This window comes from Dreissena polymorpha, chromosome 2, assembly GCF_020536995.1.
Source record: "Dreissena polymorpha isolate Duluth1 chromosome 2, UMN_Dpol_1.0, whole genome shotgun sequence".
Classification (NCBI taxonomy): Eukaryota; Metazoa; Mollusca; class Bivalvia; order Myida; family Dreissenidae; genus Dreissena; species Dreissena polymorpha.
In genome coordinates, this window is record NC_068356.1 from 133645216 (window position 1) to 133659320 (window position 14105).

Here is a 14105-nt window from a genome sequence, read left to right on the forward strand (position 1 = left end):
CCTCAAGAATGAAGTAAAGTTCAGGTGATCTACGTCATTGGGTATTTTGCATATGTCATGAACTATATAAGTAACAGAAACTTTGAAACCTACAAACACATTTTTGAATTTTGGAAAAAGATTCATGATTGAACTTTCATTAATCTTGTAGAACATGCGTAGATTTGATCTTTAGCATCTAAAAATATGTGAAATAGAAGAACGACAATATCTTTTGGAGAGATAAATGTACCTACGTTATAAGCAAACGACCTGTGCAACAATTCCCGGACTTTAAGTCTGTTTAGTTAACACCATAGTAACGTTTTCCATATATAAAAAATGCTCACCCTTCCAACTTTAGGCGCACAGTGGGACGAGGGATAGAAAAAGAAAGTCACATGCTTGAGTACCTTTTCACCCATGCGCATTGCACGCTTTTTTCACATAAAAAAACAGTGGAGCGATACAGGGCCATCATGGCCCTCTTGTTCACACATGACACAAGCTTCATTTATTAAAAATATGACATAAAGTTTAGGTGTCTTACCTTTCCAGTGATATAACCCTTTCTTGCTCAAAAGAAAAGTGAATATGGCTATATACAACCTATATAAAACCAGAAAAGCCTACAAGTAACTTACAGTCTGTTCAGTTTGTATGCTGTTTGCTACTCATCAGTATCTGAGGGTTGAAAATGAAGCCTTTAAAATTTGAATCTCATAAACTTGAATCTGGTAAGAAAGGTCTTTAATTTAATTAGATTTTGCAAGGTACTCAACGCCTTAAAGTATGTGGAGTGCCAAGTTGGTTAACAATTGTCCTCTTTTTAAACGTTTCAGTCCCTGACCTCCAGCAACGGTGCACCATCAAGTGGTGACAGTAGTGATGTCATTGAACTCCACATTGAGGTGAGGTCAAACTGGGGTCACGCGATGCGACTCGGCCTCACAGAGATCCAGGTGTATGACCAGCGGGGCGACCTTGTTGCTGTCTCCGGGGATGATGTCAGTGTTCATGGGGCGGAAGATTGTCAGGGCAGCGTCGATGTGCTGTTTAACGGGAAATTCAAGGTTGCTTTAATGTAAACCTATTTATTTTGGCTTGATTCAGACTAAGGCTTATTGAAATGCTTTTGAGTCTGTTCCTGTATACAAACAGAACTAAGCGGCTTTTGGGGGAGATCTAAGGAGATGGGGATCACACAGTAGGGGTCTTACCAGTGACCTCCCGGTTGCTAGGCAAGGCCATATCCATTACGCCACTGCAACCTGAATTTAACCCATTTATGCCTAGTGTCTAGAAAAAAGGCCTTGGCAAACAGCATAGACCCAGATGAGACGCCGCATGATGCGGCGTCTCATCAGGGTCTGCGCTGTTTGCTTTAAGGAATTTCTGTAAGAAATATTCTAAATATAGAAATAAATATACTATACATCCCTAATTTTGGAAATAAATTGATCCAATTTAGAAGGATGGGAGAGTCCACTAGGCATAAATGGGTTAAGTGTTTAGTCAGAAACATGTATCTGCTTAATAATTCTATATCAGATTCATCAGTTTCCATGTTCAGCTCTCCATATAGTAAACATTATCCATCTCATATTCACCTTTCCTCCATACATTTCTGTAGAAAACCACAATATTTATAAGTGGTATTCAAGTTAAAACTCAGAAAAACATGAAATAAGTGGCAATCATTACCAAGAGTTTTTATTTTTCTCATTAAAATCTGGTTTTGTTTCTTGTTTAATATTTACATTTGACTTTAATAAGATATTCCATTTGTGTTTGATAAGATATTCCATTTATGTTTGCCTTATATCAAACATTAAGACTGGTCAAAATGAGTAACAGCCAGTTAATCGTGCACTTGAGCATTTTTAAAAGCTGTTGCTCATACTTGTATTGGCAGGTTTGGAGATTGGGTTGATCAGACTTATATCATTGGAGATTGGGACCTAAGTCCTCATTTTTAGCGTGGCGATTTTGAGTATATCTTTCATAGCTAGCAGATGAATAATTATCTCAAGGCTAAAATCAGTTTTGTGTGGAAAAAAATGAATGATTTGAAATAATTTTTCCCATTTGTCCCTTCAAATATAAGGAAAAAGGGCTGCTTGCTGGAGATTAAACATCTGCTAGATTTACAATATTCTTCATTTTGATGACTGAATAAATAATAATAATACTATCATAATTGTTTTCAGACAATGAAAGAACGGAACATGTGGAGCTGTAGATACCATGCAAGGAGGCCGGTGGAGTTCATAATCAACGTTCGCAAACCACGACCAAAGGCATCTGAAAAGTTTGCCTTGTCACAGATCAAGATTTGGAACTTCAATAAAAGCACAAAAGTATGTACCAGGCAATCATGATTAACCACCATCAGGAGATGACGTGTTGCGTAAAATGCTTACATGGAAGGTCAAGGTCAAAGTTAGAGGTCAAAAGTCAAATTTTGCCATGCAGCAGCTTGAAAATTCCTCTTTGACTCGCAACTGCCATACATTTATGGATTTTAAAATATCTTTGCACAAATGTAAACCATCATACCATAATGTCTGTAGTGTTACGCCCATCTCTCAAAGGTCAAGGTCAGGCTTACAGGTCTGAAGTCAATTTCAACCATCATACAGCTTGTTGTTTGACATAAGTGGAGTTTTGAGGCAAAAGTAGAGTGTGTGGGCATCTGTGTCCTCTGGACATATGTCTTCTGTGCAATGCCCCCGGTAGGGTGGCATTTAGCAGTTGAACTGTTCATCAGTCCGTCTGTCAGTCTGTGCGTCTATCCGAAAACTCTAACATTGGCCATAACTTTTGCAATATTGAAGATAGCAACTTGATATTTGCATGTGCATGTGTATCGCATGGAGCTGCACATTATGAGTGGTGAAAAGTCAAGGTCATCCTTCAAGGTCAAAGGTCAAATATATGGCTTCAAAGCGGCACAATAGCTGGCATTGTGTTTCTGACAAACACATCTCTTGTTTCTTACTTAGATAAATTGTTAATAACACAATTGTTTAAATAAGTTAAATAGTACATTATTTTCTTTTTGTATTTTTAAAACTAACAAAAAAGTGATCTTTTTTACATACATTTTTAAATAATTTATAATCACTTTTCAGTGATTGAAAATGATATATTAAGTTAATTATTCATAAAAGTATTCAAAATGTAATATCATGTATCGGCAAACTTATCAGTTATTTCTTTCTTTACAAAATTCTTATTTGTTGTCACTTTTCCTTAAGGATCTGGACATTGGAATAAAGGACATCCGCATTTTCGTCGGCAGTGATCTCCTGTTCACTGGACCGGTAGACAAGGGCTGTGGGAACCATGTGTTTGACTATGGTCATGTGATATCTCTAGTGCCATCAGTGAATGAAACAAACCCTGTGATTGAGGTGGAAAAAGATGAAGAAGTAAGTTCTTCAAAACCAGAAAACACAGTTGCTAAAAGCATGTCTGACAAAAGACAAAAGAGGCGTGAGGCTAACGAAGCCAGATCCAGTGTAAGAACGTCTAGAAGTAAAGATGATGTAAGAAGCTCAGATTCTAGACAGTCCATATCGAAAGAGAGCGTGGTTTCAGACAAGGGATTAGTTTTGGATTCTAAGAGCACAGAAAAAGTGTCGCAAATTAATAAAAGCAATGTCGATGTATTGAACCAAAATAAATCTCGTCTACCCATTTCACCAAGGGGAGAAATATCGCCAGCCCATCTGCAAGTGGGAAATAAGTCCCCACGTGAAGGGGTAGCATCGATAAACCACAGAAGCATATCCCCGCGCCCCAGCCAAGACCGGAAAAAGACGTTTCATTCCATAAGCATCTCGTCGCAGTCTTCGGCCTCTGATGGCGGGGAATCTTTGCCAAGCTCGAGACCTTCTTCCGGGGTCATGACTCCTGCTGGTAGGCCTGTCAGGAGTGAGACGCGCACACTGGTGAAACAACCTGGATCGGGCAGTGAAAGTGACGACACTGCTTTAGGTAAGTTAGTGGGTATTAATTTAATGTAAAGTTCATCAATACCCTTTCCTACTTAGAAACGTATTTTTACGCATGTGTAGTCCCTTAGAAAGTTAAATTTAATTAAAGACCTTTCTTACTAGATTCAAGTTTTTAAGGCTTCATTTCCAACCCTAAGATACTGATAAGTAGCAAACAGCATAAAACCTGAACAGACTGCAAGTTACTCGCAGGCTGTTCTGGTTTTATGCTGTTTGCACATAGCCATTTTTACTTCCCTGAGTGGGAAAGGGTTAAAGGACTTTTGAGCATTCTTTGATCATGTGCTGATTTTCCCTTTTGGTCGTCTATTGGTGAAGATATTTTTCTCTACAAAGTAGCTAAATTGTTCTTTTAACGAAACTTAATGAAAATGGGCCTCCTGATGATCAGTCTTTCAAAGTTGTTCAGATTCGTTAGGTCCTTTGAATATTACGGTCAACAATGTTAAAAAAAAAATTATTTTTTAAATGAAGACTTCAAAAATCTCTTAAACCATAAGGGGCATGGCTCTAATATTTGGTGTGTAACATTGTCTAGTGGTCCTCTATTAAGTTTGCTTCAGTCAAAACTGGCCATGCCTCAGGGGTCACATGATTTGTTTTGACTAATATAGCAAAATAACTTAAAATTCTTCTCTAAAACAAGAAGACCAAGAGGTTTAATCTTAAGCTACACAAATAGTATGGTGGTCTTTTAATAAATTTGTTCAAATAATGCCTTTAAGCTTTAAACTGGCTCAGCCCTAAAGAGCTATCTTTTTTCCCATGTATAAATTACATCAACATAGTTCAAGAGTGTAAATAAACATCATTGTCACCATGAAATAGCAAAGGCTGCATTGAGGTGATTTAAATGTAAAATTATAATTGTTTATTATAGGAGATATTAATTTCAAAACACTTGCCAAACAAAATTACTAATGTCAGCAAATGTGTTTACTTAGAAGATAATACACTGCTGAGCCGGGCCGGGCAGTGATAATCGGCCCGCAGGGAGCATAACGGCCCGAGGGACGTTTGAAACCTTGGGCCGATTATCACTGCCCAGCCCCGCTCAGCCGTGTATTAACGTCTATAATTTATATCTTACATTTATACCACATTAAAGATGGGCACAGGTTTTGAATTATACCATCATACTATTTTGGTCCTTCACTAAAATTAATGAAGAACCAGCTTTCCGTACTTTTATTTTCATACAATTGATAACGCAATTTATGACGTATCTCATGTGACTTATTGATAATTTCAATGACAAAACTAGCTAGATGATTTGGATTTAAGGACAACCATTCGGACCTGGAGGGTTTTTATTTAACAGTTAAATATTTTTAAAGCATCGAACGATTCCAAAACGTATTTTCGATTGTGTTTTTGTCGTGCATAATTGGGAGCCTCGATAGAAATAAAGTTATTGTAATCGCTTTGATATTCGATTTTGTAAATTGTGTTTTTGTTGACAGTGTCAGTGTTTAGCATCCGATACAAATGTTTTTAAAAAGTGTGATTTAAAATCAATATAGATAAACAAATGGAATATCAGAAAATGGAATTAAAATCTTTGTTATTTTAGTGTTATATGAGCCGGTTTTAAGGCTGATATTAAATATTTGGTGTGTGACGTATGTTTGTCCGCTACTTAGTTTGGTCAAATCATGCCCCTGGTGTTACAATGTAAATTTGGCCCCACCCTTGGTGTTGCTTGTTATTTTAGTGTATAAAGTAAACACTTTAAAATATTATAATATTATCTCAGACCAAATAAAATCTGTGTCACAAAACCCAGACAAATAGTGCAGTCATTAAGCAAACGTCACAAAGTCAGCATAAAAGTATTTATTTACATGTCCCAGGTGAGCGACATAGGGCGTTGAGACCCTATTGTGTTTTATGTAAATTAATTATTTTGTAAAAAATAATTTAGTTTTTCTTTGTGTTGAAATTTTTTAATTGCCTATATATAATAGAGTTAAATGTTTCCTTTGAATGTAGAAAATGTAAGCTATGTCTGGAAAGGTATAAAATGTCAAAGACATTATTTATATCAATGACTATTAATTCAGAAATATGATTTTTCTCATAGAAAAAAATGCGTTAACGTGATCAAGGGAGTATTCTGGATTGTCAAGTTTTCTATATAGTGGAAAATAGTCAATCAATGGCTCATTCATTGCTTTTGTGGCATGCTTTTGTGTATGAAAAACAAATTAATTTTTCATCTTTTACTTTTATTGGCATGTTAATGCACTGTATACTTGTCCAAAATAAGGTCTTTGGATTTGAATTGCCAATTATTTTGCAAAAATCTAAACTGCTGAAAAAAGGTTATGACCATGTTTGGTTGGGGTCATTAAGATTAAAACGATAAAGATTATGATTAGGTGTAGATTACTTTTCTAGAAATAATTATCCTTTCTATTTCTTGTTTACCATGTGAAATTTCACAAAAGTTTGGATAATTCACTTAATAAAACTGAACTTTGATATCTTGTACTTTCTCAAGTCAAAATTGTTGATATGTAGAAGTGGACCGTAATTTCCAACTTAATGCCATATTCAAAAGTGGAAGGTTTGTTGTGTATAATTGTATATAGTGAAAGTATGATCAACAATCCTACTAGTTATTTCTAGCAGTATATTTCTTATATGTAGCACTACCAATATTTCAAAGTCATTTGCAAACACACAGTGTCTTTGAGAAAACAAAGTTTAAGTGCCAGATTAGTTAAATTGCCTAATTTGTTTTAATTTTAAAATAATTGTTCTAGTCTTTTGGGGCAGGTATATCTTTACAATAAAAAATATCTTGAAGTAAAATTGTCCTGAGGAAATATATATAAAAATACTTAACATGTTGATCCTTTACCAGAATAAATTGCATCTGAAATAAATATTATATAGACAATCAAGAGAAAATATAACCCTTTCCCAATCAGAAGCAAACTGAAAATGGTTATGTGCAAACAGCATGAAACCAGAACAGCCTGCGAGTAACTTGCAGGCTGTTCAGGTTTTATGCTGTTTGCTGCTCATCAGTATCTAAGGGTTGGAAATAAAGCCTTTAAAACTTGAATCTTTATCAGGGCTATAGATAACAAGCGTATTTGCGTTATTACGCAATTAAAATAATCAAAAACGTAATTAATTTCAAAATAAAGCGTACAAAAACACAAATACAAATTTAATATCGTAATTCCCATAAAAAACCATGGTCACGAAACGCAATTCTTATGCACATTGGGCGTATTTTTTAGACTGGTTATTTTCCGTACAAAAATGTACCAGATAGTTTATATGCCGTCCTATGAAGAAAAGAAGACTGTCTTCCCAGCGGTTATCAATCTTTGGGGTATTATTGTAATTATTCGTAGACCTGTCCGATTTCTACTTTCATTTTCAAGGTTTTCAACTCAAAATGACCCGAAAACAGGGTGCATCGCTTCGAACAGCCATAACTTCATCAATTGTGCAGCGATTTTCATGAACTTGGTCTTTTTCAAAGCAAAAAATGAATGTACTTTTATCAGAAATTCAGTAATTGTTTGTTGTTATGTACAGGTACCTTTTTGAATTCCATTTGTACATCTACATGTTTACGTCCCAACAATCGATTGCCGATTATCACTGGGCAGTGCTGTGAGAGAGACAGTTGTTCAATAGAATAATATATATTGTATAAATAATATAGTCACCTTAGTAGATTTTTATTATATTATATATGTCATTCCCTAAATTACCCAATTGAGTTAAAAAACCGGGGTTGAAAAACCCAATTAAGCTCAAAAGTAGGGGGTACAATTTTTTGCTAAAACTATTGAATTTACAAAAAAACCTATTGTTGTCAAAAACAAGGGGTGAATTAACCAATATACCCCAAAAGTTATCTATAGCCCTGCTTTATAGTAAGAAAGGTCTTTAATTAAATTTAACTTCCTAAGTGACTACAAATGTGTCAAAAAACGTTTCTAAGTGGTACCGTAAAACGCTGTGTAAAACGCGCATTTATGTATAATGCGCATCTACTTTTTGAAGCAAAAAAATCGGGAAAAAAAGTTTTTGAAGCAAAAAAAATTAAGGCAAAATATCCGTACTGTAGGCTCACTGAAAATCGTTTTATTTATATTGCCGATCTTACGTAATAATTTATTTTTCAATAATTAATTATCTTAAAGACGATAACGATAAAGATACAACTTGTTTGTGTGTGTGTTTTTTTTAATTATAATATTACGCGTAAATGTTTCGATTTAAATGAATTATGCATGAAATGCACAATTTCCACGAGGATACCATCGAGGTTTTCATCATAAGTCTTCGAAGTAACTGTCCACGATTTTATCGTGGAGGAGTACACGTTGCGGAAGTGTGCTTGGTATAACTAAGACACTGATTTTTTTTTTCGTATTGGCACGGGGTTATTCACACATGACTAATTCACAACCGCGCATTTTATTTACATTTCCCATCTCACGCGTTCTTTTCGAGCGTCTATAATTGACAGGAGTCTTAAACGACTCAAACTTCTCAACACCATTACTGACATTACCGGCGTTAAACAAACAATGGAGGTGTGAAGTTGTTTGCTGGTTCACGTTTTGATAATAGCCCAGCTTCACAAAAACTTGACAGGAGATGCAAATTGCTCGATAATCACAACCCCAATCTTGACAAGACAGATGAAAACGTGTAAACAAACACAACATCAATTTTATTAACACATTTGAAAAGCACGAAAAATAATAATAAATATATCGGGAAAGACCTTGCCGACATACTATCGTTAATCGACAAGTGCCCCCAAATAAATTGTGTAACCTTAGTACAGTAGGGTATAATATTGTGGGAAAAAACAATAAAGTTTTAATAAAAATGGCTTCCTTGTTTTTCATTTTCTTCTTCAAATTTATTTGATTTCAATGCTCTGTATGTACCTGTAAAAGATAAAAAATATTAATGTTAACTTTCTAACGTTTGTCCATCTATATTCAGATCGTAAATATAACACATTTATTAACATAGTTACAGTTAAAACATAGGGGGAACAGAATGATGCGAGTTACCGTAACTGGGTAACTGACAGGGAAAAAATGTCTTGGCATGGCTGTAGATGTGCATAACGCGCATCAAGTTTTTAAAATTAAATTTGGGGGTAAAAATGTGCGCCTTATACACAACCTTTTACGGTAAATGGTTAAATTTAATGATTATTTTGTAATAGCTGGGTTTATAGGAGTCATGACCTCCTCTGCAAATAAAAAGGAGCTGTTGGTTTTGGCATGCTTTTAGTCTCTTAGATACACGACTTTGTATTTAAATAGACCAGTATGTATGGCTGGAACGAAATTAAAAAAATCAGAAGGTATATTGTTAAATTAAACAGTTTTCTTTCGCCATTTAAGCGTGATATGTCTATTGGTATTTTAGAGACCATGAAAAGAGAGAATTGGTTATTTGATTGTGACGTATTCATGTGTCACTTGATCAATTATTCAAGTGATCCTATGTAATGCCTCACTAATTTTGAACAGTATTAAATTTCTCTTGGTTTTGTTTTTTTATATCTGTTGAGTTGAATCCATGAATTGTTGTATAACATCGCTAAGGCAATAAATTAACAAGTGCTTGTATGTAGTACTTTTAAAGAATGTGTGTTTTTTTATTTAATCCATACAATATTGTATATAAATAAAATCTATAGACTTTGGTATGTAAGGGACACATGCTCAAAGAGACTTTCAGTACATTTTGATATATCTTGGACTAATGAGCATTTACATATTCAAGGACTTGTATTGAGTGGTTTTGTTGAAAAGTCAGGATTTATCTTTAATCTCAAGTGATTGTTTTAAGAAAAGACTGCCAAACAAGTAGTGCAAGTGTGATTTTAAAACCGTTTTTGTGTATTCAGACATTGATTGTGGACAGAATCTGATAATGGAATGAATATTTACCATGTATTGAAATTAAATGCACAAGTTAAATTAATGTCTTTCAGGTCTTAAGTTAGAAAAAGAATGAAAAATGAAAGCTTTCCAAACTGTGTGATTTTTTTATTACAAAAAGGGACTTCACTTTAATGAATATGAAAAAAAGCTTTATTAACTTTAATGCATATAATAATATGAAAGCAAAAAAAATCAACAATTACAATTTGCCTGTATGACAAAAGTGTGAAAAATATGTAATATGAAAACAGAAACTTTGCTTTAAATGAAGAAAGTATGGGCTCTTTTGCTGCATATTCACAAATGAATGGTGTACCAGAATTAGGAAATGGGTTCAATCTTCCGTACTTAAAACTGGGCGGGACAACAGGCTATTCTGCCAATCAAGGAGCATGGGTGAAAAACCAGTTGCAGCAAGATCTGCAACAAAAACGGCTGGAGAAAAACACCTCGGAGAAAAAACGACGGAAATGGGCGCATGGACCAGCAAACACGATAGCCTCCGAACATCCTGGCGATGGCGTGCATCCAATGTATCAGATTGCTGAGGGGGAGGAGGAGGAAGAGGGGAGAATTGGAATGCTCTCGCGGGAAAACAGTCGCCACCGGATCAGGTCATTTTCAAAACAAGGATCTATCGATGGAGGATTGAAGCTGGTGAAGAAAGAGAAGTCGGTGCCGGAGATAGTTGTTACAGTAGATAATGAGGAAAATAAGACAGATATGAACAATCACGGTCAAAGGGAGGTAACTTATAATGATTGGAATCCCAAAACTGAAACACTTAAACTGCCAACTTTTAAGCCAAACTCGAAAGCACTGTTTCCTTCGCTTGTGCCGAATTCTTTCACTTATCTGCCACCTGATAAGGACAATCCAGTAAACCATGCATCAACGTCGGAGGTCTTAGCAAAATCGAGGTATCTGCAGTCTCCAACTTACACGCACATTAGAGTGCCGAGGCGAGCGAATTTCGTCACCCATGTGTCCCAAGAGTCTCTAGACTCCCCGCTGGCTTTTCCACAGTATCCTTCACCTAAAGTCACCAGACCTCATAGGAAACCAATTACCGTATCACTGACGCAGAGCATTAAGAACTTTAAACGGGCAAGAAAAAACTGGAATTTTGCGTCTGCGAATGAGCCTACAAACTTTTTCTCAAGTACACAGTCCACTAGTTCAGCAACAACAAAAAACACTGAAGATTCTAAGCCTATGGAGACAGTTTCCCCGAACGATGCTTTTGATGTTAAGGAGCCTATGTCGTTAGAAGATTTGCGTAAGCAAACATTGCTGGGTCTTGAAAGCTCTAGCAGTAAAGAGTCAGATAAACTTAATAGTAACAAAAGTAAGGACTACAGAACAAAATTACCTAATGTGCATGAGAGTAAAACAAATAGTGTGGTTGTTGACAGTGGAAATATTTCTTATAGAAAAAAATGGGTGTTGCCTGAACATTGGCCAATGCAAGACATTGAATCTGGTAAGTAAGTTATTCTGGCTGCACGCACAAATTAAACATTCTTGTTTCCAACCATGTCTTGAATTAAAATATTGACCAATATAATGCTTAATTTAGTTGATGTTTGAAAACCATTGGTTGGAAAATAAAATTTAAAGTCTTTTTTGAGTTTATTAATATTAAAAATCTTATAGGATCATATCTTTAATATGGGTAAAAAGCCATTAAGAAAAGGACTGATGCAGTATTTGAACATAAAGATTGTATTATTTTATGATTTTTTATAAATTTTTTACATAACATCATTTTGTTTATTCAGAAGATTATTTAATCTGTGTAATTTTAAAACTGTTGTTGAAATATGAAGCTTTACCAGTATTCGTTTGATAGAAGCTACCCTGACTCAAAAACAGTTTTCTGAAGATATTTATTCATTTAAATTGAATACCAATGTGTTTGATTGCACATTAACTTATCAAATGCACTTATCAAATGCAAATGTCATTTACTTCTTTAAGCCAAGTTTCGAATGAATAGTAGCATTTAAACAGAGTAACATGTCTTAAGGTTTTGGGTAAAGCATTTGGGATTACTTTATTCAGTAGATAAGATGAATTGAGATCGATTTTAAATTGGGGCAAACTGTCTTGTAACTACAAGTGTTCAGCGGAGAAAAACTACCTAATAATGTTTGTCATTGATGTTTTATTCTTTGACATTAATGTGATTGTGTGATGGCTAATTATGTAGACATGAATCATCAAATGGAATAATATTGACAGGATTATCAGATTGTTTCAGGATGCACTGTTATTTACAATTTATTCTAGGGACTCCAGACTGTGAAATTAAATATTTATGTTTTAAATTAATGGACCATTGATCCATTTGCAAATGTTTCATTTGTACACATTTCTCGATGGGTTTTAGATTAAAATAAATCTTTTTCTTTTTTAAACAAGGTTGGGTGTAAATCTTTGCCTGTCACCATTTTCTTTTAATTCTATATAATATTTTGGTTTTTAATTTTGAAACAAGATGGGCTGAAATCTTTGAATGTCTTTTCCCCTGGTTGAGGGGACTACATTAGAGATTTTTCAAAGATAAAACTTGTTCAATCATTTACATGTATTTGGAGGCATTTTAAAAACATGGATAAATATAAAGCAAAAGGTAGGTACATGTAGAACTACCAGGGTATATATACCCTTATTTGTGAAGACATTGAAATTAAAATGTCTGCAAACATGCTTTGAAATAAGCTAATGTTGTTTTCAATTCTTTTATTCTACAACAGATTTTAGAAGAGGCCTTATAAAAATACCTTTACTAGATAGTGTTGGGTTTCATTAATAAAAAATCTTATTTAAAATTGAACTTAATTGAACATGAGATACATAAAAAGGTATTTTGGTTGGTTTTCAATTCTTTACATTTATTCTTTAGCAAATCTTCAAAAGCTTCCTATTTTACAAAACTTTCAAGGACAATTAAAATATTGTGTTTTTTACAAGAAAAATCATGTTTGAAAATGTTCAATTAAGTTACTTTGACCTAGGTTAACATTTGTCTTAGAATAGTGTTTTTTTCACCATTTTGGGTATGGAGCCAGGTCCCTTTGGAATGGGAATTTTTTTGGTGTTTTGACTAAAATTGAGAAATTAATGTTGTTTTGCCAAAAATGCTTCAAAATTGAGAATACAGGTGTTCTCAGTATTATATTTACTAAGGTTGAACTACGGATGGGTGATGAACAAAATATTGAGTTTTTTTTTTTTTAGCTCACCTGAGCACAATGTGATCGCCCTTTTTCCGTCGTGCGTCGTCAACATTTTGCCTTGTGAACACTCTAGAGGCCACATTTATTGTCTGATCTTCATGAAACTTGGTCAGAACATTTGTCCCATTGATACCTCCACTGAATTCGAAACTGGGTCATGCTTGGTCAAAAACTAGGTCAAAAAAGAGAAAAACCTTGTGAACACTGTAGAAGTCACATTTGATGCCCAATCTTCATGTAACTTTGTCAAAATGTTTGAAAATGTTAAAAATGGTTCCGGTCCGTTGAAAAACATGGCCACCAGGGGGCGGGGCAGTATTCCTTATATGGCTATAGAGAAACCTTGTGAACACTCTAGAAGTCACAATTTTTGCCCAATCATCATGAAACTTGGTCAAAACATTGGTTTCATTCATATCTCGGACGAGTTCGAAAATGGTCCAGATAGGTGAAAAAACATGGCCGCCATTGGGCGGGGCAGTTTTCTCTATATGTATTTAGTGAAAACATGTGAACTCTCTAGAAGTCACATTTTTGGTCCAATCTTCATGAAATTTGGTCAGAACATGTGTTTTCTGAATATGACGGTTGAGTTCGAAAATGGTTCGGATCGGTAAAAAAACATGGCCGCCGGAGGGGGGGGGTCATTTTTTCTTATTTGTACATAGTAAAAAAAGCTTGTGAACACTGTAGAAGTCACATTTTTTGCCCAATCATCATACATTTTATTCTAAACATCGATTTTATAGATATCTCGGACGAGTTTGAAAATGGTCATGATGGGTGGAAAACCATGGCCCCCAGGGGGTGGGGCAGTTTTCTCTATATGTATATAGTGAAAACATGTAAACAGTCTAGAAGACACATTTTTTGCCCAATCTTCATGAAATTTGGTCACAACATTTGTTTTCTGGATA

At 34.8% G+C, this 14105-nt stretch overlaps 1 protein-coding gene across 2 annotated transcripts in view; it reads left to right on the forward strand.

Annotated features, from left to right (window-relative positions):
* The window catches only part of LOC127869069 (katanin-interacting protein-like), an 89251-nt gene that overhangs the window by 27247 nt on the left and 47899 nt on the right, over window positions 1-14105 (forward strand). For both annotated transcript variants that reach the window (XM_052411349.1, XM_052411350.1), the window contains 3 exons: window positions 822-1052; window positions 2190-2339; window positions 3240-3981. In XM_052411349.1, coding sequence (XP_052267309.1) covers window positions 822-1052; window positions 2190-2339; window positions 3240-3981 — 1123 coding nt within the window. The remainder of the gene's footprint in view (window positions 1-821; window positions 1053-2189; window positions 2340-3239; window positions 3982-14105) is intronic.